The 25,029-nt window shown below is 48.9% G+C and overlaps 1 protein-coding gene across 1 annotated transcript in view; it reads left to right on the top strand.

Annotated features, from left to right (window-relative positions):
- Nucleotides 1-23,130, top strand: part of LOC144674952 (uncharacterized) — a 63,888-nt gene extending 40,758 nt beyond the window's left edge. The window contains exons 9-15 of the mRNA XM_078536047.1: nucleotides 4,116-4,313; nucleotides 6,017-6,138; nucleotides 7,234-7,402; nucleotides 17,674-17,781; nucleotides 18,631-18,854; nucleotides 21,015-21,070; nucleotides 22,749-23,130. Coding sequence (XP_078392173.1) covers nucleotides 4,116-4,313; nucleotides 6,017-6,138; nucleotides 7,234-7,402; nucleotides 17,674-17,781; nucleotides 18,631-18,854; nucleotides 21,015-21,070; nucleotides 22,749-23,002 — 1,131 coding nt within the window. The 3' untranslated portion in view covers nucleotides 23,003-23,130. The remainder of the gene's footprint in view (nucleotides 1-4,115; nucleotides 4,314-6,016; nucleotides 6,139-7,233; nucleotides 7,403-17,673; nucleotides 17,782-18,630; nucleotides 18,855-21,014; nucleotides 21,071-22,748) is intronic.
- The last annotated feature ends 1,899 nt before the right edge of the window (nucleotides 23,131-25,029 follow it).

The following is a 25,029-nucleotide window of genomic DNA, read 5'->3' as shown; positions in this document are numbered from 1 at the left end:
CGCTCACTGTTAATGGCCCCACTGCTCCTCTCGCTCTCTCACTGTTAATGGCCCCACTGCTCCTCTCACTCGCTCACTGTTAATGGTCCCACTGCTCCTCTCACTCTCGCACTGTTAATGGCCCCACTGCTCCTCTCACTCTCTCACTGTTAATGGCCCCACTGCTCCTCTCACTCTCTCACTGTTAATGGCCCCACTGCTCCTCTCACTCTCTCACTGTTAGTGGCCCCACTGCTCCTCTCACTCTCTCACTGTTAATGGCCCCACTGCTCCTCTCACTCTCTCACTGTTAATGGCCCCACTGCTCCTCTCGCTCTCTCACTGTTAATGGCCCCACTGCTCCTCTCACTCTCTCACTGTTAATGGCCCTACTGCTCCTCTCACTCTCTCACTGTTAATGGCCCCACTGCTCCTCTCACTCACTCACTGTTAATGGCCCCACTGCTCCTCTCACTCTCTCACTGTTAATGGTGCCACTGCTCCTCTCACTCTCTCACTGTTAATGGCCCCACTGCTCCTCTCACTCTCTCACTGTTAATGGCCCCACTGCTCCTCTCGCTCTCTCACTGTTAATGGCCCCACTGCTCCTCTCGCTGTCTCACTGTTAATGGCCCCACTGCTCCTCTCGCTCTCTCACTGTTAATGGTCCCACTGCTCCTCTCACTCTCACCTGTTAATGGTCCCACTGCTCCTCTCACTCTCGCACTGTTAATGTCCCCACTGCTCCTCTCTCTCTCTCTCACTGTTAATGGCCCCGCTGCTCCTCTCACTCTCACTGTTAATGGCCCCACTGCTCCTCTCTCTCTCTCACTGTGACAGGCCCCACTGCTCCTCTCACTCTCTCACTGTTAATGGCCCCACTGCTCCTCTCTCTCTCTCGCTGTTAATGGCCCCACTGCTCCTCTCACTCTCTCACTGTTAATGGCCCCACTGCTCCTCTCGCTCTCACTGTGACAGGTCCCACTGCTCCTCTCTCTCTCTCACTGTTAATGGCCCCACTGCTCCTCTCGCTGTCTCACTGTTAATGGCCCCACTGCTCCTCTCACTCTCACTGTAAATGGCCTCACTGCTCCTCTCACTCTCTCACTGTTAATGGCCCCACTGCTCCTCTCACTCTCTCACTGTTAATGGCCCCACTGCTCCTCTCACTCTCACTGTTAATGGCCCCACTGCTCCTCTCACTCTCTCACTGTTAATGGCCCCACTGCTCCTCTCACTCTCTCACTGTTAATGCCCCCACTGCTCCTCTCACTCACTCACTGTTAATGGCCCCACTGCTCCTCTCACTCTCTCACTGTTAATGGCCCCACTGCTCCTCTCACTCACTCACTGTTAATGGCCCCACTGCTCCTCTCACTCTCTCACTGTTAATGGCCCCGCTGCTCCTCTCACTCTCTCACTGTTAATGGCCCCACTGCTCCTCTCACTCACTCACTGTTAATGGCCCCACTGCTCCTCTCACTCACTCACTGTTAATGGCCCCACTGCTCCTCTCGCTCTCTCACTGTTAATGGCCCCGCTGCTCCTCTCACTCTCTCTCACTGTTAATGGTCCCACTGCTCCTCTCACTCTCTCACTGTTAATGTCCCCACTGCTCCTCTCTCTCTCTCTCACTGTTAATGGCCCCGCTGCTCCTCTCACTCTCACTGTTAATGGCCCCACTGCTCCTCTCTCTCTCTCTCACTATTAAAGGCCCCACTGCTCCTCTCACTCTCACTGTTAATGGCCCCGCTGCTCCTCTCTCTCTCTCACTGTGACAGGCCCCACTGCTCCTCTCACTCTCTCACTGTTAATGGCCCCACTGCTCCTCTCTCTCTCTCGCTGTTAATGGCCCCACTGCTCCTCTCACTCTCTCACTGTTAATGGCCCCACTGCTCCTCTCGCTCTCACTGTGACAGGTCCCACTGCTCCTCTCTCTCTCTCACTGTTAATGGCCCCACTGCTCCTCTCGCTCTCTCACTGTTAATGGCCCCACTGCTCCTCTCGCTGTCTCACTGTTAATGGCCCCACTGCTCCTCTCACTCTCACTGTAAATGGCCTCACTGCTCCTCTCACTCTCTCACTGTTAATGGCCCCACTGCTCCTCTCACTCTCTCACTGTTAATGGCCCCACTGCTCCTCTCACTCTCTCACTGTGACAGGCCCCACTGCTCCTCTCACTCTCTCACTGTGAATGGTCCCACTGCTTCTCTCTCTCTCTCACTGTTAATGGCCCCACTGCTCCTCTCACTCTCTCACTGTTAATGGCCCCACTGCTCCTCTCGCTCTCTCACTGTTAATGGCCCCACTGCTCCTCTCACTCTCTCACTGTAAATGGCCCCGCTGCTCCTCTCACTCTCTCACTGTTAATGGCCTCACTGCTCCTCTCACTCTCTCACTGTTAATGGCCCCACTGCTCCTCTCGCTCTCTCACTGTGAATGGTCCCGCTGCTCCTCTCACTCTCTCACTGTTAATGGCCCCGCTGCTCCTCTCGCTCTCTCACTGTTAATGGCCCCACTGCTCCTCTCACTCTCACTGTTAATGGCCCCACTGCTCCTCTCACTCTCTCACTGTTAATGCCCCCACTGCTCCTCTCGCTCTCTCACTGTGAATGGTCCCGCTGCTCCTCTCACTCTCTCACTGTTAATGGCCCCGCTGCTCCTCTCGCTCTCTCACTGTTAATGGCCCCACTGCTCCTCTCACTCTCTCACTGTTAATGGCCCCACTGCTCCTCTCACTCTCTCACTGTTAATGGCCCCACTGCTCCTCTCACTCTCTCACTGTTAATGCCCCCACTGCTCCTCTCACTCACTCACTGTTAATGGCCCCACTGCTCCTCTCACTCTCTCACTGTTAATGGCCCCACTGCTCCTCTCACTCACTCACTGTTAATGGCCCCACTGCTCCTCTCACTCTCTCACTGTTAATGGCCCCACTGCTCCTGTCGTTCTCTCACTGTCCATGTGAGACTATGCACTGGTCCAGATAAGACTTGTCTCTTGTCCAGGTGAGACTCCCGTCCGGGTGAGAGTGAGCTCCTGTCCAGGTGAGTATGGGCTCCTGTTCAAGTGACCCTGGGTTCCTGTCCAGGTGAGACTCCTGTCCGGGTGAGAGTGAGCTCCTGTCCATGTGAGTATGTGCTCCTGTCCATGTGACCCTGGGTTCCTGTCCGGGTGACACTGGGTTCCTGTCCAGGTGACACTGGGTTCCTGTCCAGGTGACACTGGGTTCCTGTCCAGGTGACACTGGGTTCCTGTCCAGGTGACACTCGGCTCCTGTCCAGGTGACACTCGGCTCCCGTCCAGGTGAGAGTGGGCTCCCGTCCAGGTGAGAGTGGGCTCCCGTCCAGGTGCGAGGGAGCTCCCGTCCAGGTGAGAGTGGGCTCCCGTCCAGGTGAGACTGGGCTCCCGTCCAGGTGAGACTGGGCTCCCGTCCAGGTGAGAGTGGGCTCCCGTCCAGGTGAGACTGGGCTCCCGTCCAGGTGAGACTGGGCTCCCGTCCAGGTGAGAGTGGGCTCCCGTCCAGGTGAGAGTGGGCTCCCGTCCAGGTGCGAGGGAGCTCCCGTCCAGGTGAGAGTGGGCTCCCGTCCAGGTGCGAGGGAGCTCCCGTCCAGGTGAGAGTGGGCTCCCGTCCAGGTGCGAGGGAGCTCCCGTCCAGGTGAGAGTGGGCTCCCGTCCAGGTGCGAGGGAGCTCCCGTCCAGGTGAGAGTGGGCTCCCGTCCAGGTGAGACAATTGCAATATTGTCAAGGCCTGGGGAGGTGTTGGGGCATGGTGATTTACAAGAATGGTAACATGCTGGCAGTTGCAGTGATGTGAGGAATCTGGAATTGCTCTCCTTCCAGCTGAGAAGTTTCAGGGAGTATTTAACAGTTGGTTCTAAATCACGGTAATGGAATATTCCATCTGTTCATTGTTTGGAACCGGGGAGATCTTGCTGTCTGACTCCGCAGTGGTGACAGGGCAGTAACCATGCCCATGTCCACAGGCATGGAGGAGAGATACCCTTATTCCCAGTCTAGCTGAGAACAAGAAGCCCCTCATCCAGCACAACTGTGGCCAGGTTGCCAACATGATGACCATGGGAGACCCTCTGCTAAACATCTGCTTTTCTTTCCCCTGCCCCCGCGTGTTCCAGGTTTTTTCGTCAGATCTAACGGAGGTTGCGTTTGCAGAGATGCTCATTATGATATTGGGGACAGCGGATTACGATGTGAAGGATGGCATTGTCCGGGCTCTCGTGTCGCTGCTCCAATCCCAGCCGACTAACCTCACTACCATGGCACATGACGCTCTGATCACTGCTCTCAACGGTCCTGATCCACCAGGGCACCAGGTACCACTTCATGGAGCTTTCCTTTTCATTTGTTCATGAGATGTGGGCATCACTGGCTGGGCCAGCATTTATTGCCCATCCCCATTCAGAGGGCATTTCAGAGACAACCACATTGCTGTGGGTCTGGAGTCACGTGTAGGCCAGACTGGGTAAGGACGGCAGATTTCGTTGGGTGGATAGCTGCGTGTCTCAGCGATATCATTGCTAAGGATCCACCCGCTCGAACCCTCATTGCTAAGGACCTGTGTGGTCAAATATTAATGTGCAGCAGCCCTCTTCTCATGTCTGGAAACTCAGACTCCGGCAAGCCACAGACTGGGGTACCCTGGCTTAGACGGCAGTGCGCTGTGCAGCAGTCCACATCCCAGACCACCAACGGAACAGGGGAGGATCCCCCCCAAAGCCCCCCCTCAACCCCACCCCCACCACTGCGGAGCCCGGTCTCATGGCCAAAAAGGCTCTCCTCCCTTAAGATCATGTCAACCCTTCCAAAGATATAAAATGTCAACAGAAAATACTCAGCAGACCAGGCAGCATCTGTGGAGAGAGGAACAGAGTGAATGTTTCTGCTCAATGACCTTTGGCCAGAAGGTGTCACTGATGTGCAAAGGAACAGGCAAAGAAAGGAAGGGGAGAGTGAGAGATGGGCCACGGAAAGACAACAGGCCGGTGATCTTTACTGGAGATAGCGAGAGCTGGAGTGGGCGGTGAGTGAGGTTGCGGAGGGTGTGACCTGATAGATTGTGAAAACGTTTCATCCGACAGACAAAGCAAAAATGTTTCCAGTTACGGGCTGTTAAGGTTAACCATTTGGTTGCTGCACAATGATTTTGGTGTCAGATACACAAAGGTGGAATATACAGAACAGGCTTTTATTAACGTCCAGCACAGTGAACAGTCTAACTGCAGCTTTCAGTCTCTGTATCTTTCGAGTTTTTTGAAGAATTATTGAAAATCGCACTCCTATATTTTGCCAGTAGCTAAGTTAGGTGTCCCAGGTTGGGTCGTATGATGCATCTATTCTCAAATCCTTTTAAAGAGAGTCCATTTTGTAAACAGTTGTAATTATTTCATTCATAGATATTTCTCTCAAATAAGTCATCCACATTGATCCATTCTGGAATCCTTTGAAGAACAGGGATTACTAACAGTACTATCCCTCTGTAGTAGAGTTAATGGATCCCTCTACCAGAGCTTATTACACTAACCGCCTAGAGTTAAACATTAATCACTCATGGTTAAATTAATTGCTGTCCACTATTTCAATGCATGTGAATTTCTCGAGCCCAACACACAGACTCTCAAAGCAGGAGCTGTCTTCAGGATGCTTCACCCCAGTAATATTGGAAAGTTAGTTTCTCCAAGACATGGGGCAGTTTAACTTCAACATGGTGGAGTCCAGAAATTGGGGTCATCAATGTAGGATAGAGAGACCAGAACATGGGGTCATCGATATAGGACAAAGTCACGAAAAACTCCAGTGGGGAATTCAGAAGAAACCTCTTTACCCAGAGAGTGGTGAGAATGTGGAACTCTCTCTCTCTCTCTCTCTCTCTCTCCGTGCAGGCCCCTAGACCACGAGTGCTTCCAGTTTAGACTGTCAGATCGCCAGCCCCTGCAGCATTTTGTTTCCTGTTCCTTTGCAAGATGGTGTTTTTCTGGCACTTTCTGCAATGATTTTTTGTGTGTGTGTTTGGATGTAGGACAAGCAGCAGCAAAACTTTATTCATACAGCTCTGTGGGCGCTGAAGGAGTTGACGCCGAACAGTCAAGAGCTGCTCTTGGAGTTAATGGTCCAGTACCTTCAGTCTGACATTTTGGCCAGGTTCGTAACCTTAGAACTAATGCAACTGTTATATTTATTTTGCTTGTTAGTACAGAACTTGAATATTACTGAAAAGAGAGACATGGTGCTGAAGACTTTTGTCTTATACTCATCTGGACAAACACAAGAATGCCAAATTTCAAATGATCTCGTCGGGTGAAAAGCTTCAGCAACATGTCTCTCTTCTCAGTCGTGTATTTATTAGTTCCTTCTGAGGATGCGGGGGGTCATTGGCAAGGCCAGTATTGGCTGTCCATCCCTTTATTGCCCTTGAGAAGGTGGTTGGAGGGAGCGAATATTGGAGGTGGTGGATGGGGTGCCAGTCAAGTGGGCTGCTTTGTCCTGCTGGATGGTGTCGAGCTTTCCTAAGTGTTGCTGGAGCCGCACTCATCCAGGCAAGCGAGGAGTAAACATGGGAGCAGAGGTGATGATCTAAAATTGTTGAACTCAATGTTGGGTCCGGAAGGCTGCAAAGTGCCCAGTCGGAAGATGAGGTCATGTTAACTCCAGCTTGCGTTCATCCCCACTGGGACATTGTAGGAGACTGAGGATGGAAAGGTCAGAATGGGAGTAAATCTCTCTACACCTCCTCCTACCTCTCTTTGATCTATCAGCCCACCACCAAACATCACACCATCGTCTCCAGCACTGCCACTCACCTCATTTTCTCTGACGATCTTCCCTTCTTGGCCTTCCAGCCTCATGGTCCCCTACTTCTAACTCCTTCCCTGGTGGACCCATTCTTTCCTCCTGCTCCTGCTCCACTGAACTGATTTCTTCCTATCTTGACTCTATTTTTCTCCCCTTGTCCGGTGCCTCTCTCTCCCTGCACCCTTGACCTTTTTGATGCTCTTTGTCACTTTAACAGTTTCCAGTTTCCCGGCTCCAATCGCTTCCTCTTCCCTGTGGCTGTAATGAGGTCCGGGTGATTTGTGTCCCAGGCTGCTGAGGGAGGCAAGGGAGGAGATCGCAGGGGCTCTTGACCCGAATTTTTAATTCCTCTCTGGTAATTCTCTCTCTGGAAGCTCTCTCTCTCTCCACAGAGACTGTCAGTTGGCAGTGCTGCCTCTCACCCTGGCTCCTGTTGTATTCCAGGAACACCATCAAACTCCTCCTTGCTGAGGTCGGGCTGCTCGATCCGCACAATTTCTTTGAGATGGAACTGAACTCATGGCTTGGCTTTGACGAGGCCAGCGTCTCAACGAAAGAAAACCTTCGGGATTTAAGCAGCTCCTGGCTGAGAAAATGGTCCCAGAAATTCAAGGTAACATGTTGGGAGTTAACCATCAATCAGACCTAAGTAGGTCTCCGAGTAGGTGCCAATTATTGTGAGACCGAGGCTTGACTGAGTTGTGCTGTACACGGTGTGTCTGAAAGGTACATATTAGATGCTGGATCAGCGCCAGAACAAGGGCTTCCACAGTGGAATTCCGTGAGAGTGGGAACTAGATAAATAATCAGGAAAAGTAAATCTAAGGGGATAAAATGAACTGAAAAGCCCCAGCATCAAGGGGATCTGAATTTCCTCAAATAAAACCTGGCATACGTAAATCGATGAGAATAAGTAGGAGTAAAAACAGAAAATGCTGGAAAGACTCAGCAGGTCTGACAGCATCTGTGGAGAGAGAAACAGAGTTAACGTTTCGAGTCCGTGTGACTCTCCTTCAGAACTAAAAGGTCCTTTTTTTTGTCCTTTTAGCTCTGAAGGAGGGTCATGCGGACTTGAAACGTTAACTCTGTTTCTCTCTCCACAGATGCTGTCAGACCTGCTGAGTGTTTCCAGCATTTTCTGTTTCTATTTCAGATTTCCAGCATCCGTAGTATTTGGCTTTTACCTTTGGATGAATAGGAGAGTTGGTGGAGTGTTGCCGTACACTCAGGGTGAGAGTTGCTATGCAACGTGCACTTTTACATGTACATTGTAGCCTGGAGCTATGGATAGTGGTGGTAGAGGCTCACACAGGGTGAGGAGCTGGTGGTGTGGGGGTAACAGCAGGTCCAGGCTAATCCTCGGGGGGGGGGGTCATGGGTTCAAATCCCATTATGGCAGCTGGTGGAATTTAAATTCAATGAATAAATCTGGAATTAAAAATGGGAGGTTATTCACTTTGGTAGAAGGAACAGATGTGCAGGGTATTTCTTAAATGATAAGAGATTAGAAAGTGTGGATGTACAAAGGGACCTGGGTGGTTCTTGTCAATAAGTCACTGAAGACTAACATGCAGGTGCAGCAGGAAATTAGGGAGGTTAATGGAATGTTAGCTTTTATCACAAGAGGATTTGAGTACAGGAGTAGTGAAGTCTTGCTTCAATTCTATAGCACCTTGGTTAGACCGCACCTGGAGTATTGTATTATTATAGAGGGAGTGCAACGAAGGTTCACCAGACTTGTTCCAGGGATGGTGGGACTGTCTTATGAAGAGAGTTTGAGGAAACTGGGCCTGAATTCTCTAGAGTTTCGAAGAATGAGAGGTGATCTCATTGAAACCTACAAAATGCTTAAAGGAATAGACAGGGTAGATGCAAGGTAAGATGTTTCCCCTGGTTGGGGAGTCTAGAACCAGAACTACAATTTCAAAATAAGGGAGAAGCCACTTAGGACCGAGATGAGGAGAAATGTCTTTACTCAGAGGGTTGTGAATCTTGGGAATTCTCTACCCCAGAGGCTGTGGAAGCTCAGTCATTGAGTGTGTTTAAAGCAGAGATTGACAGATTTCTAAATCCCAATGTTGTAAAGGGATATGGGGAAAAGTGTGGGAAAAAGGCATTGAAACAATCAGACATGATCGTATAGAATGGTGGCACAGGCTTGATGGGCTGTATGGCCTACTTCTGTTCCTACGCTCCTAAAAGCTAGTCTCAGTGACAGTGACCATGAAACTGTCATCGATTGTCGTAAAAACCCGTCTGGTTCACTAATGTCCTTTAGGGAAGGAAATCTGCTGTGTTTACCTGGTCTGGCCTCCATGTGACTCCACCTCCACACCCACAGCAAAGTGGTTGACTCTTAACTACCCCCTGAAATCAGAATAGCAGAAGGAGTTCATTTGGCCCATCTCCGAATGAACAACTCACCTAGTACCACTCCCCCGCCCTCTCCCTGTAACCCTGCACATTCTTCCTTTTCAGATAACAATACAATTCCCTTTTCAATTCTTCAATCAAAACGGCCGAGGAAGCCCCTCAGTTCAAGGGCAATTAGGGATGGGCAACAAAAACTGTCTTTGCCAGTGACACCATAGCCATTAAAGAATAATGAAATAAACTTCCTTTCCATCACACAGCTGACCAGGAATCTCTCCCGCTCTTACTGCCTGCCCTATGGTGCGTGTTGGAAGGGCTTTATGGACTCACCTTCCTTGGCCATCAAGTCCCGGGTGGGACTTGAACAGGAGCTTCTGGCTCAGAGGCAGGGACACTGCCCACTGACCTCCAAATAAATAGGAGTAAGGGGTAAATTTAAAGAAATTATAAGGTGTAGATACACTTTTAAGTGAAAATGATGGGATGGTTAAAACTGTAATTCCTGTGCTGTGCCATGTGGGAATTTCGGGGTGTCCTGGATAGCCACTCATGCAGGAGGTGCTTCTCTCCCTCCAGGATTCATTCCAAGAGCAGTTTCTGGGCTGTAGACTGGCTGGAGTCACTGAGGAGCACATGGGAGGTTGAGACGTTCCTGGAGTGCAGGAACCCTGCAACTATAAAGAGCTCAGGAGGACAGTGAACGGATGAACATAAAAACATAAGAAATAAGTGCAAGGAGTTGACCATTCGGCCCCTCGAGCCTGCCCTGCCATTCAACAAGATTATGGATGATCTGATTGTGGCCGGAACTCCACTTTCCTGTCTGCCCGCCCCCCCCATGACCCTTGACTCCCTTGTCAATCAAAAATCTGTCTAACTCCGCCTTGAATATAATCAATGACCAAGCTTCCACTACTCTCTGGGGAAGAGAATTCCAAAGATTAATGACCCTCTGAGAGAAGAAATTCCATCTCCTCTCTGTCTTAAATGGGAGACTCCTTATTTTTAAACTGTGCCCCCTAGTTCTAGTCTCCCCCATGAACATCCAGCCTGTCAAGCCCTCTCAGAATCATTTATGATTCAATAAGATCACCTCTCATTCTTCTAAACTCCAATGAATAAAGACCCAACTTGCTCAACCTTGGTCATCAGGCAGGATCATGCCTGACAAACTTATTAGAATTCTTTGAGGAGGTAAAAGGCAGGATAGATAAAGGGGAACCAGTAGATGTAAAATATTTGGATTTCCAAAAGGCGTTCAATAAGGTACCACACATAAGGCTACTTAATAAGATAAGAGCCCATGGTGTTGGGGGTAGTATATTAGCATGGATAGAGGATTGGCTAACTAATAGAAGACATAGGGCAGAATTTTCTGCCTGTCGGGCGGGCGGGCTTGACCCAATCTCCGGCGGGCGGGGAGCCGATCCCCGCCGGAGAAGCGGGCCACACCGCCATTTTACGTGGGCGGGCCAGTTAAGGCCCGTCCAGCGTGACATCCGGCGGGAAGCGCTTTGCGCTCCCTATTCGAGCGGGGGGGGATTCCCCAAAAGTGAGTGTGCGCTCTTTTGCGCATGTATACGAAAGAGCGCACGTCTCCCTGAGGCTAAGTGCAGCCTCAGGGAGATCGCTTACTCTTTTAAAAAGTTTAAAAATAGAAGAAAAAAATTCCCTAACATGTCCCCCTCATATGACAATGTCACATAACTTAATTAAACTTTTTAAAACCCTGCATGAAACCTCATCCGAGATAGATAGGTTCTTGATTGGTAAAGGGATCAAAGATTACGGGGAGAAGGCGGGAGAATGGGGTTGAGAAACTTATCAGCCATGATTGAATGGCGGAGCAGACTCGATGGGCCGAATAGCCTAATTTCTGCTCCTAGGTCTTATTATCCTGCTGCTGGATGAGGTTTCATGTTTTTTCTATTGCCCTCTGGGGCTCCTGGCCGACCCGCCAACTTTAAGGTTGGACGGGCAGGTCCTTTAATTGTTTCAATGATCCTGTCAATGGCCTCAATTGGCCATTGACAGGTCGGTGGGCCCGCAGCTGATTTTGCTGCACCCCCGCCTTCCTGGAAATTTAAATGGGGCGCAGTGACATCGGGGGTTCCGCCCGACCTCATCCCGCGTCATTTTTACCCTTCAGTTAGTGGACTCCGCCCCCTGCTCGCCAACGGCAAAATTCTGCCCAGAGAGTTGGGATAGGGGGGCATTTTCAGGATGGCAACCTGTAACGGGTGGAGTGCCATAGGGATCAGTCCTGGGACCTCAATTATTTACAATATATATTAATGACTTAGATGAGGGAAGTGAATGTACAATCGCCAAGTTTGCAGATGACACAAAAATAGGTGGGAAGGCAAGTGGTGAGGATGACACAAGGAGTCTACAGAGGGATACAGACAGGTTAAGTGAGTGGACAAAAATGTGGCAGGTGGAATATAATGTGGGAAAATGTGAGGTTCTGCACTTTGGCAGGAAGAATAGAGTGGCTGAATATTATTTAAATGGAGAAAGACTGCAGAAAGCTGCAGCACAGAGGGATTTGGGGGTCCTCATGCATGAATCACAAAAAGCTAACGTACAAGTTCAGCAGGTAATAGGGAAGGGAAATGGAATGTTGGCATTTATTTCAAAGGGAATTAAGTATAAAAATAGGGAAGTCTTGCTAAAACTATACAAGGCACTAGTTAGGCCACACCTAGAACACTGTGAAGTTTTGGTCTAAGGAAAGATATACTGGCATTGGAGGCAGTCCAGAGAAGGTTCACTAGGTTGATCCTGGGGATGGAGGGATTTTCTTATGAGGAGAGGTTGAGTAGGTTGGGCCAGTACTCATTGGAGTTTAGAAGAATGAGAGGTGACCTTATTGAATCATATAAGATTCTTAGCAGGCTTAACAGGGTAGATGCTGAGAGGTTGTTTCCCCTTGTGGGAGAGTCTAAGACCAGGGTAAGGGGTCACCTATTTAAAACAGAGATGAGGTGGAATTTCTTCTCTCAGAGAATAGTCAACCTGTGGAATTATTTACTGCAGAGGGCTGTAGAGGCTGGGCCGTTAAATATATTCAAGGCTGAGATAGAAAGATTTTTAATCATTAAGAGAATCAAAGGGTTATGGGGAAAAGGCAGGAAAGTGGAGTTGAGGATTATCAGATCAGCCATGATCTCATTGAATGGCGGAGCAGACTGGATGGGCTGAATGGCCTACTCCTGCTCCTACACCTTATGGATAGGAAGAGGCAGGTAGTGCTGGAATCCTCCAGTCGTGTGGCACTCACAGACTAGTTTTCAGTGCTGAATACTGGTGAGAGCGATGACACCTAAAGAGAGCGCTGTCCAGAGCATGTCCAGACATTGTGGGGCAAATAACTGCGCAGGGCAGGGGGCACAGCAAGGTGCAAAAATGTAGTCGTCAGCGTGAATTCAATAGTCAGGGCAGGAGAAACAAGTGCCCCCACAACCCTCCAAAATGAATCCCGCTTGGCTCCTTACTGACAAGTAAAGGATATCACTGAGGATGAAGAGGATTATCCTGGGGCAAACAGGCGAACTACCAGGAGTTGCAATCCACGTGGAAACGGTTCCCAGAAGAAGAAGGGTTAAGGTCCTGGAAGTCAGAGTTTGGGGAACTAGGGAGCGAGTTAAAAAACAGGACCTTAAAAAGGTGGTAAACCACTGGATTATTCCCAGTGCTACTGCAGGATGAAGCAGGGAAATGTGTGGCTGGAGAACGATGCAGGAGGGAGAGCTTCTGAGGCATTGGCACCGGTTCCGGGGCAGAAGGGACCTGTTCAATGGTCAGGATGAATCCCCAGCAGGTAATGTCAACTGGCACTGTGAAGGGGGCTGAAATTAACTTGACAGCAGGATGGGCACCAGGATGAAATATTCGAGAAGAGGGCTGGGAGACACAAAGAGAACTAGAGTAAAGACCAGCTCAGAAATAGAAGCAATTAGGACAGGCTGGAAATGAACACAAGAACATCAGAAGGAGGAGCAGTTTTGCTATTCAATAAGATCCTGATCTTCTACCTCAACACCACTTTCCCGCTCCCTCCCCATATCCCTTGATTCCCTTTAGCGCCTAAGATCTATCAAGCTCAGCCTTAAACGTACTCAATGACTGAGCATCTGCCCTCTGGGTAGAGAATTCCAAAGATTAACAACCCTCTGAGTGAAGAAATTCCTCCTCATCTCAGTTCTAAACGATTATCCCCTTATCCCGAGACTGTGCCCCCGTGTTTTAGATTCCCCAACCAGGCGAAACAACCTCTCAGAAACATAGGAAATAGGAGCAGGAGTAGCCATTCTGCCCCTTGAACCCGCTCTGCCATTCAACTAGATCATGGCTGATCTTCTCCCTCGACGCCATCTTCCCACACTATCCCCGTATCCCTTGATGTCATGGGTATCTATGGATCTATCGATCTCTATCTTGAACATACTCAATGGTTGAACTTCCACAGTCCTCTGGAGGAGAGAATTCCAAAGCTTCACCATCCCCTGAGTGAAGAAATTCCTCCTCATCTCAGTCTTAAATGGCCTGCTCCTTATTCTGAGACTGTGATCCCTGGTTCTAAATTCACCAGCCGGGAGAAACATACTTTCTACCCTGTCAGTCCCTCTCAGAAATTTATATGTTTCGATAAGATCTTCTCTCATTCTTCTAAACCCCTGGGAAATAATTAAGTGATTGAAGGGCACAGAAGTAGGCCAGTTGTCTGGAAGAGTTATCTTATCTAGTCTAATCCCACTTTGCAGCTCTTGATCTGTTGTCCTGTAAATCACGGCATCTCAGTTGGGCACCCAAGTGTTTTTTTTTTAAATGCAGTGAGGGTTTCTGCCCTTCAGGACTAAGTACCAAACCCCCACCACCCTCTGGGTAATGCTTCTGCCAATCACATTAAATCTATGTCTCCTGGTTTGTTATCTCTCTGCTGGGGGAAATAGTCCCTCCCTATCCACTCTATCTAGGTCCCTCATTATATACACCTCGATTAAATCTCCTCCCAGCCTCCTCTGTTCCAGAGAAAACAACCCCAGCCTATCCAAGATAAAAGCAATAGGAATTAGCACATTCCTTAGCTAATATCACCACCGTCAACACCCCTTTGTCCTTTTGTCTATGACATCTTTGGCAATTTCTTCTTTGCCTCCACCTATCACTGGCCCTCTATCCAGCTCTACCTGTCCCACCCCCCTCTACCAGCTTATATTTCATCTCATTTCTATTTTTCCTTGGTTCTGGTGAAGGGTCATGCGGACTCGAAACGTTAACTGTGTTCCTCTCCGTAGATGCTGTCAGACCTGCTGAGTTTTTCCAGTTATTTTTGTTTTTGTTTTTGTCCCAGCCTATCCAACCTTTCCTCATCGCTAAAATTCTCCATTCCTGGCAATGTGCTCATAAATCTACAAAGGGATAGGTTCAGTGAGTGGGCAAAGATCTGGCAAATGAAGTATAATGTGGGCAAATGTGAAATTGTCCATTTTGGCAGGAAGAATAAAGAAGCTTATTACCTAAATGGTGAGAGATTGCAGAGCTCTGAGATTCAGAGGGATCTGGGTGTCCTAGTGCATGAATCACAAAAGGTTAGTGTGCAGGTACAGCAAGTGATTAGGAAAGCTAATAGAATGTTATCGTTTATTGAAAGGGGAATTAAATACAAGAGTAGGGAGGTTAAGCTTCAGTTGTACAGGGCACTGGTGAGACCACATCTGGAGTACTCTGTACAGTACTGGTCACCTTATTTAAGAAAGGATGTAAATGCATTGGAAGCAGTTCAGAGAAGGTTTACTAGACTAATACCAGGAATGGGTGGGTTGTCTTATGAGGAAAGGTCGGACAGACTAGGCTTGTATCCGCTGGAGTTTAGAAGAGTGAGGGGTGACTTGATTGAAACATATAAGATCCTGAGGGGTCTGGACAGGGTGGATTTGGAGAGGATGTTTCCTCTTGTGGGAGAATCTAGAATTAGGGATCACGGTTTAAAAGTAGGAGGCTTGAAGGCCTGAGAGGCCTACTCCCGCTCCTGGTTCGTATGTTTATATCTCCTCTGTACATTTAGTGTGATCACTTCTTTCCTGTAATGCAGTGACCAGCATAGACACAGTTCTCTAGCTGTGGTCTAACTGGTGTTTTATACAGTTCTAGCACAACCTGCCTCTCTTCTAGGCCTTGGCTAATAATAGAAACTATCCTGTATAGCTTCTTAACCACCTTATCTACCTTTAGGGATATATGGATGGGAACTCTGTGGTCCCTCTGCACTCTATTTTTCTCAGTATGCTATTGCTTATTTCCTTGCCTTATTTAGTCTTTGTGAGCGAATCATTATATTTTGGATTTTTTTTGTTTTGTGTGTTTTTGTAAGTTAACCATAGGGGGTGTCCTCTGGTTGACTGGAGATTGTAACATTTAAGGTGCAGAATGTTTGCTTACATTAGACCCTACCTAGGAACAGGGGTGGAACCGGGAGCTGTTAGCTCTGTTCTGCTGAGGGGGCCGGGGCTCAGAGGTACCCCGGGAGCTGTTAGCTCTGTTCTGCTGAGGGGGCCGGGGCTCAGAGATACCCCGGGAGCTGTTAGCTCTGTTCTGCTGAGGGGGCTGAGGCTCAGAGATACCCCGGGAGCTGTTAGCTCTGTTCTGCTGAGGGGGCCGGGGCTCAGAGATACCCCGGGAGCTGTTAGCTCTGTTCTGCTGAGGGGGCTGAGGCTCGGAGATACCCCGGGAGCTGTTAGCTCTGTTCTGCTGAGGGGGCTGAGGCTCAGAGATACCCCGGGAGCTGTTAGCTCTGTTCTGCTGAGGGGGCTGAGGCTCGGAGATACCCCGGGAGCTGTTAGCTCTGTTCTGCTGAGGGGGCCGGGGCTCGGAGATACCCCGGGAGCTGTTAGCTCTGTGCTAAGAGTTGGAACTCGGGGAAGTGCAGGATCTGTATTCGCTCTGTGTAGCTGGGGCTCAGGGAAGCCCTGGAGCAATTTTGGCAGCAGCTTGGCTGAGGAGCTGGGACTGTGCTTGTGTTTAGTCGCTGGAGCGTAGCTTGGCCGACACATGGGGGGCGGATGGGGGCAGTCTCGGTAGTCGGTCAGCTCAGCTGCAAAAGAGCCCAAGGCGGCTGGACCTGGGAGTGGGTTTGAGAGAGATTTGGAATAGTGTGCCATGTGGGTGAGGATTGTACCCGTGGATCTCGGATGGAATTGAGCTGGGGATCAGACTAGCTCTTTGAAGGAGAGGAGCTGAAATTCCTCTTGAAGAAGACAGAGTTTTTAAAGAATTTTTGTGACTCACAGTGATAACTGATGTCTGGTTGAGTGGCTAAGAAATTCAGGGACCTGTCTTGGATGTGTCTACCTTTTAATGTGCAGTTTGTGGGGTGTTCAACCAGAGCTTGCCTGTTAATTCATGTTTACCTCATGTTCATTCTGTATGTTGAGAGTTTAAGATGGAGAGTATTGACTGTTTGCTTTGTTAACTCGTGTGCAGTAAATTTTCTTCTGTTTGTTTAAAATTTCTTATTTCTTTGTTTACCACGTGGACTGCAGCAGTTGAAGAAGGCAGCTCGCCACCACCTTCTTAAGGGCAATTAGGGTTGGGCAATAAATGCTGACCTAGCCAGCGATGCCCACATCCCGTGAAAGAGTAAAAAAAACTATGGAATCTTTCAAATTTCATCTACTTTAACAAAAACAAAGGTTACTGGTCCCTAACTGGATTGTAACAAAATTTTGCAGATCTGGTCTGGAATTGTAACACCTTCCCCAAATGCATTAGCTCAGTTCTCCACTGAATTCCATCTTCTGCTTTTCTGTCCAATGACCAGTCCATTGATATCTTCCTGGAGTCTACAGATTCCTTCCTCATTATCAACCATGTGGCCAATTTTCATATCATCCACAAACTTCGTAATCATACCCCCTACACTCAAATCTAAATAATTGATGTAAACCCACATCGACTCCCACGTCTAGAGATGCTTAAGGCTGATAATGCACATGCTTACACCTGTTCCTGTGGTTAGTTTTCCTGGAATGGGTCACTAGCCTGAAGCCAGAGGCTATAGATCGAGAGGTGTCACTCTGCATCAACATGGCCGACTAGGAGGCTCTCCTGCTCTTAGTGACTGCTATGGGCATGTGTTACAAGTGCTCTCAGATTGACAATCAACCTGTTTGGCGATATGCATGAACCCAGAGGTACTGTACCCACTGCACCACAAGACTCCTCCCCCCTGGCCCTCCCCTACCCCTGTTTTACCACCTTAAAAGAAAATACAGTCAAGCTACAACCTTCCTTTAACAAATCCACACTGCCGGTCCTTGACAAATCCCGGTCTCTCCAAGTGAAGGTTTATACTGTGTCTCAGAATTGTTTCCAACGACTTTCCCACCGCCCAGGTTAGGCTGATTGGTCTGTAATTACTCCGTCCTTCCCTTCATCCCTTTTTTAAACAATGCTGAATTAAGTGTGGTAGAGTAAATGTGAGGGTTAACCCTGTCCTCCCTCCCTCAGGAGCACGTCCAAACAGCCATGAAGTCACTGAAAAAGGGAAAGACGCTGAGAGGGTCGATATCCATTCCACAAAGTGCCACACCCAGTGACGGAACCCCGGCCATGTTGGTTAGTATCGGGGTGTAGGCAGGACAGGGCGGTGCTCGCTGTGACCCCCCCAATCCCAAAACCCCCGCCAATTCTCATTCCAGCCAGGGCTCGCTGAGTTTAACCCCCCATTAATCCTAATGAGATTTAGGGAGGGGGTGCTGGGGGCCAGTTATTGGGGCTCCGCTGGGAGTTGGGGTGATGATGGGGGGAGGGCGGGGGGAGTGTTGGGAGACAGTTATGGGGTTTAGTGACTGGTTATTGGGGTTCAGTGGGGTGGGGATTGGGGTTCAGTTGGAGGAAGGGGATTGAGGGATGGTTTGGTGGGTGGTGGGGATTGGAGCTTCAGCTGAGGTCTTGGGACCTGGTTTTGAGATAGGGACTGGGTGTGGGGGTTGGGGGACAGTACTGAGGTCCATGTGGGAGCTGGGGGGCAGGGGTGAGGGTGATATTTTGGGGTTCTTGAAGGTTGGGGGCTGGATATTGGGGTGCAGTTGGGGGAGGGGGATTTGGGAGAGCTGGTTATTTGGCTTCAGGTAGGGTTGGGGGGGGTGGATTTTGGGGGTTCAGAAAGGATGGGGTCGGTTTGGGGCTAGATTTTGGGGTTCGGTTTTCTACTGACACTCGCATCCCATCAAAGAATAAAAATGTTGGGGGTTCGAAGTGGGCGATCAGACTGTGTGCAGTTTGGGGAGGATATTGGGGGGGGCAGTTTGGAGGGGGGGGGGTGCGGGGAAGGGGGTGTACCGGTGGGGGGGCAGTTTGGAGGGGGTGTACCTCAGATCTGCTGTATTTCCTGAAAGGAGTGGTTGGACTAAACGGAAAATTTAAAAAAAGGAAATCTTTTTGAAACAACCTTTCGCGTGACAGTCAAACAGCATGGAAGACACAACCATCATGGTGATTCCAGAGAAACTCCAGGCAGGATCGCTGGCACTGCTCCACCCCATCGAAATTGTGAACTATTTCTGTGAACTTCAGCTTCAGCAGCAGCTGAACGAGATGAAGGCAGCGGAAGAGAAGGAAACTGAGAGGAGCCAGAGGGACAGGGGGGATTTGAAGAACACCGTGCTCTTCCTGCCCAAGGACCAGAGGTGAGCTCTCCGCGGTGGGGGTGGGAGCAAGAGGGGGAGGTTAACCAGCCAGAGTTCGGCGGGGGGGCAGCTCCGGTACAGGGCCCCAGGCAACCGGGATGGATCCTGGTGAATCGCGGGATCCTGTGGAAAAATCCCCGCGTGCCGCTGGAATGTCGTGCTGCAGATGTTACTTGCCGGGATATCGGATCACTGGAAAAATCGAGGCCATTTCCCCCTGTCAACAGGAACTTTTCCCTGCTGTCCATTTGCCATTGATTCATACACCCCATGTGAGCATCGCTGGATAGGCCACTTTTATCCATCCCTAATTGCCCTCAGAAGGTGTTGTGGGCAACTTTCTTGGACCCCCCTCAGTTCTTTGCAGTGGTTCTCAGTACCTTAGCTGCCCTCTGAAAATGGCTGAGCAAGAGTCAACCACGTTGCTGTGGGTCTGGAGTCACATGTAGGCCAGGCCAGGTAAGGCCAGCAGATTTCCTTCCCTAAAGGACATTAGTGAATACATTTAGTGTTCCCGATAGTCCGACCACTTCATGGTCACCATTACCGAGACCAGCTTTATTTTTACTTCCAGGTTACTTTAAATCTGAATTGAAATTCACACAAACTGTCCCATTGGGTTTTAAACCCATTCTCTGGAATATCACTCCAGAGTTACAGGTGCACGCAATACCGAATCATTTCAATACCTCTCCACCTCCCCCCAACCCCTGTCACAACTCTTTTGCCCTGCTTTAATCTTTACCGCCAGTGCAATCTGTTCGAGACTGTTCTGATCAGTTGCTCCACCAGGGCTGATCGTCACACAGTCTGCATGTGACGGGGAGGGAGAGTCAACTTAAAACTCATCCGGGGAAACAAAAAGACATCCCAAAGAACTGGACAATCAACGGAGAGCTTTTTTTTGAGGTATAGTCATCGTTGTAATGCAGCAAATTTCACAGTAAGCTCCCAAAGAAAGTAGTGTGACAATGACCAGATTGTCAGTTCTCGTGATGTTGACTGAGAGATAAATATTGGCTGGGGTCCCCAGGGAGAGCTCTCTTGTGCTGTGTGAGCTTTTAAATCCACATGAGATAGCAGTCTAGGCCCTTGGTTTAACATCTCATCTGAAAGACTGCACCTCCAACACACCAGTGCTCCCTTAGCGCTGCCCCTCTGAAATTGGGGTGCTCCCTTAGGACTGACTCTCCAACAGTGCAGCACTCCCACAGCACCGACCTTCCAATACTGGAGTACTCCCTTGGGACCCTCCAAAATTGGGGTGCTCCCTCTGTGCTTTTTAAAAATTCATTTATAGGATGTGGGTGTTGCTGCTTGGGCCAGCATTTATTGCCCATCCCTAATTACCCTTGAGAAGGTGGTGGTGAGCTGCCTTCTTGAACCGCTGCAGTCCATGTGGTGTAGGTACACCCACAGTGCTGTTAGGGAGGGAGTTCCAGGATTTTGACCCAGCGACAGTGAAGGAATGGTGATATATGATGATATATCAGAATGATGAGTGACTTGGAGGAGAACTTCCAGGTGGGGGAAGTGTGGCGCTCCCTCAGGACTGACCCTCTGACAGTGTGACACTCCCTCAGTGCCATTAATGTAATTGGTGCTTGAACCCATGAATAATGCTCCCCCTTGATGTTTGACTCATAAGAACATACAAAATAGGAGCAGAAGTAGGCCATTCGGCCCCTCGAGCCTGCTCTGCCATTCGTTAAGATCACGGCTGATCTGCTCGTGCTTCGAATTCCACATTCCCATCTACCCCCAAGAACCTTTGATTCCCTTGCCTAACAAGAATCTACCTCTGCCTTAAAAATATTCAGTGACCCCACCTTCTGAGGCAGAGAGTTCCAAAGTTGCACAGTCCTCAGAAAAAGCATTTCTCCTCATCTCTGTCCTAAAAGTGCGCCCCAATTTTAAAACAGGGCCCTCTAGTTCCAGACTCACCCACAAGAGGAAAAATCCTTTCGACCTCCACCTTGTCAAGGCCATTCAGGATCTTGTATACTTCAATCAAATCGCCCCTCACTCTTCTAAACTCCAGTGGAAACAAGCCCAGTCTGTCCAACCTTTCTTGGTGAAAGGCCCAACGAGATTGATCCAAATCTGGATTTGGACTGCCTTAAACCATCCATTAAATACATTGTTTCTCCTTGTCCATAGGGAACGAGCTATCCTGAGACTGGGGGAGACATCAGTGACAGGAGGACCAATTGAAAGTAAGTCATGGTTAAAATGATTGGGCAGAAATGGTTGTGCTTTCCATCAGTGAATCATTAATTCGGGATTTAGGAACCACTGGACACTTTAGAGAAGGTCAAGCTGATGCTCTAGGGTGAAACAGAGAAAGTTCCCAAGCCAGGCATGACAAGTCTCTCCTCTCCTTCGTCAAGTGTAACTGTTCTATCATGGGTGCTGCAAGACCAGGAGTATATAAAAGCCATTAATTAACGTTGGTGATGGTGGTGAACAGTACTGTTAAGTACTTGAATTTGGGGTGATGGTGGTGAACAGTACTGTTAAGTACTTGAATTTGGGGTGATGGTGGTGAACAGTACTGTTAAGTACTTGAATTTGGGGTGATGGTGGTGAACAGTACTGTTAAGTACTTGAATTTGGGGTGATGGTGGTGAACAGTACTGTTAAGTACTTGAATTTGGGGTGATGGTGGTGAACAGTACTGTTAAGTACTTGAATTTGGGGTGATGGTGGTGAACAGTACTGTTAAGTACTTGAATTGGGTCCTCTCAGTCTAGGGAAGACTGAAAAATTATGGCCAGTGCCCCTGCAATTTCTACTTTCACTTCCTTCAGTATCCTTGGATGCATCTCATCCAATCTTTACCGACTAAGTACAGCCTATCCAACGCTTTCTCATCAATTTTAAACCATGGCCTGGGTTGCATCTTCTTCCTTGGTAAAGCAGATGTGAAGTATTCATTTAGTATCTCAGCCGTGTCCCCTGCCTCCACGTGTAAATCCACTTTTGGTTTCCTAATCAGCCCCACTCCTCCTATTACCATCCTTTTTCTATTTATGCACTGATAAGGACTCTGGGATTCCCTTTCGTGTTAGCTGCCAGTCTCTTCATTCTCTATCTTATTTTTCACCTCTCCTCTCCTCTGAACTTCCTATACTAGTTCTCCATTGTATTTTCTACCTGACATCTGTCACAAGCACACTCTTTCTACCTTAATCTTAATTTCTATCTCTTTTGTCAACCAGGAAGCTCTGGATTTGCTTACTCTACCTTTCCCTCTTGAGGGAATATACCTTGACTGTGCCAGAACTGTCTCCTCTTTGAAGGTAGTCCACTGTCCGGCTACCATTTTTCCTGCCAACATTTGACTCCAATTTATTCGGCCCAAATTCGTTGATACCCCATTGAAGTTGGCTTTCCCCCAGTTAATTATTTTTACTCTGGATTGTGCATTGCCCTTTTCCATAGTCAGCCTAAACCTCATGATATAATGGTCACTATCCACTAAATGTTCTCCCGTCGACACCTGATCCACTTGGCCCATCTCATTCCCAAGAACCAGGTCCATCAGTATCTCCTCTTATTGGACTGGGAACATGCTGCTGCAGAAAATTCTCCTGAACACACTCTGTTATCTCTTGCCCCTCTCTGCCCATAACACTACCACTATCCCAGCCTATATTCAGGTGATGAAAGTCCCCATTATAACTATTCTATAATTATTGCACCTCTCTCTAATTTCCTTACAAATTTGTTTCTCTACATCTTTCCCACTAGTTGGTGGCCTGGACTGCACCAAGCAATGTAATTGGGTCTTCTTTGTTCATTCGCAGACAGTTTGATCATTGTGGTATTTTATATTTTAGCATCTGTATTATTTTTCCTCTGCCTGACATTAATCTTCTGTTTGTTTCCCAGAGCTCCACCTGCCACCCATCATTCCAGGATCTCTGTCCTTTGGAATCGGTCGATTCATCAAACTATCCGTCCCAAAGATCAACCTGAACCCCTTCCCCTCCCCCATCGACCACTACCCTCCTGAGCATGTCCTCATCACCCTCCGCCACTCACCACAGAAATACTTCATCCTGGAGCGTTCGTATGTATCAAACTATGCCTGTCCTCCCCCACAGCCCCCGCCCCTGAACCCACCGCCCTGCAGTTGGAGGTGAAACACTGACAGCACCGTACAGGCGGCCAAACCTTCTGCACAACAGCTACCCAGAGGAGGAGAATTGTATCAGAATTTAAATATACAAGTTCTGTAACAAATTATTAAAGTCTGATGGTTCATAAGGAGATCAGTATGTCCCGTTTACCTTCCAAGTGCATGTTCTCCGAAGGCCGCTGTGCACACAGCTCAATATCAGTCACTAACAGCACTGTGGGTGTACCTACACCACATGGACTGCAGCGGTTCAAGAAGGCAGCTCAGCATCACCTTCTCAAGGGCAATTAGGGATGGGCAATAAATGCTGGCCCAGTCAGCGATGCCCACATCCCGTGAATGAATAACAAAAAGAAAGTGTGACACTGGGATGAGAGAGGAGGATAGAAGCCAGTCAGAGTTGCTGCTCCTGGTTACTATCCAATGACTAATGTCAGACTTGCTTGTGACGCCCTCCATAGTCAAATCCTCTGTAAAGGATACAAAACACATTCCAGTAATCGCTGTAAATCAGGAGGCGAAAGGGAGAGAGGGACTTGGTGAAATTACAATCGCTAGGGAAGCGGTACTGAGCAAACTGATGGAGCTGCGGCTGACCCGTCTCTGGGTCCTGATGGACTTCATCCTAGGGTCTTAAAAGAGGCGGGTAATCGGCTAGGAGATGCATTGATGCTAATTTTCCAGAATTCCCTAGATTCTGGAAAGGTTCCATCAGACTGGAAAATAGCAAATATAAGCCCTGTATTCAAGGAGGGAGGGAGGCAGAAAACAGGAAACTATAGGTCAGTTAGCTTGATGTCTGTCATGGGGAAGGTGTTAGAGTCGATCGTTGAGGAAGTTATATCTGGACACTCGGGGCAGGATTTTTAGCTCAGCATGTGGGCGTGTGCCCAACCCGCTTGGCTCGAGTGTAAAATAGCGCGTGATGATGTCGGGCAAGCGTCCTAACGCCATCCTGCGCTCGCGCGGTATTTCAGTGCAAATGTGGGAAGCGCGTTCACCAACAATTAAGAGGGCAATTAAGCTCATTAACAGTGCCATTGTCCCTGGTTTCTCATGGTCCATCCAGCTTTACGGTTGGCGGGCGGGTGGGCGAATCTTCCAGGCGGACTTTCCATTTTTGATGAAATGTCATCCAAGGGCGGGATGAGGTTTCCGTTATTAAATTAAAAAAAACGTACGGACAAGATTTTCATCACCTATACATTCAGGTGACTGATTCTGATGGGTGGACGTTTTTTTCTGGATTTTAAAAATGTTGCTTTTGAGTCTTAAGCTCCCGAGGCAGCTCTCTGCCTTCAGCGAGCTTTCACTCTGCGCTCCCCACCGTGCCCGTGCTTATGTCAGCGCCCACCCTCCTCCCGCCCCGACCCCAGCAGCGCTGAGCATTACAGCAAGTGTTTCACACCGGCCGGCCGTTAACTGGGCAGCCAGTGTGAAATCGCGGTCGAGGGCTGAGCGCGGGCAGCACTCCATTCCTCGGCCACTTCTGGGCCCGGCAATCACTCGCCGAACTAAAGCTCCTGCCCTTAGAAAAAGTCAAGGTAATTGGGGAGAGTCAACATGACTTTGTGAAAGGGAAATAATGTTTAACCAATTTATTGGAGTTCTTTGAAGGAGTAGCAGGCGCTGTGTGGATAAAGGGGAGCCTGTAGATGTGCTGTACAAGGATTTCCAGAAAGTGTTTGATAAGGTGCCACATCAAAGGTTATTGCTGAAAATAAAAGCCTAGGGTGTAACATATTAGCATGGATAGAAGATTGGCTGGCAGAAAACAGAGAGCATGTTTAAATGGGTCTTTTTCTGATTGGCAGCACATGACAAGTGGAGTCCTGCAGAGGTCTGTGCAAGGTCCTCAATTTTACAATTTATATCAATATTATAGATGAGGGGAGTGAAGGTAGGAAAGTAAGATAGCTAGGAGAGCATATTGTGAAGAAGACATGAGGAGGATGCAGGTGGATTTAGATAGGTTCAGAGAGTGGGCAGAGACGGAGTGACAGAGGTGGAGCGACAGAGAGGGAGGGAGGA

Source organism: Cetorhinus maximus, chromosome 3 (assembly GCF_964194155.1).
Source record: "Cetorhinus maximus chromosome 3, sCetMax3.hap1.1, whole genome shotgun sequence".
Classification (NCBI taxonomy): Eukaryota; Metazoa; Chordata; class Chondrichthyes; order Lamniformes; family Cetorhinidae; genus Cetorhinus; species Cetorhinus maximus.
Note: the sequence above shows the minus strand (reverse complement) of the source record. Positions and strands in the feature narration are given on the sequence as shown.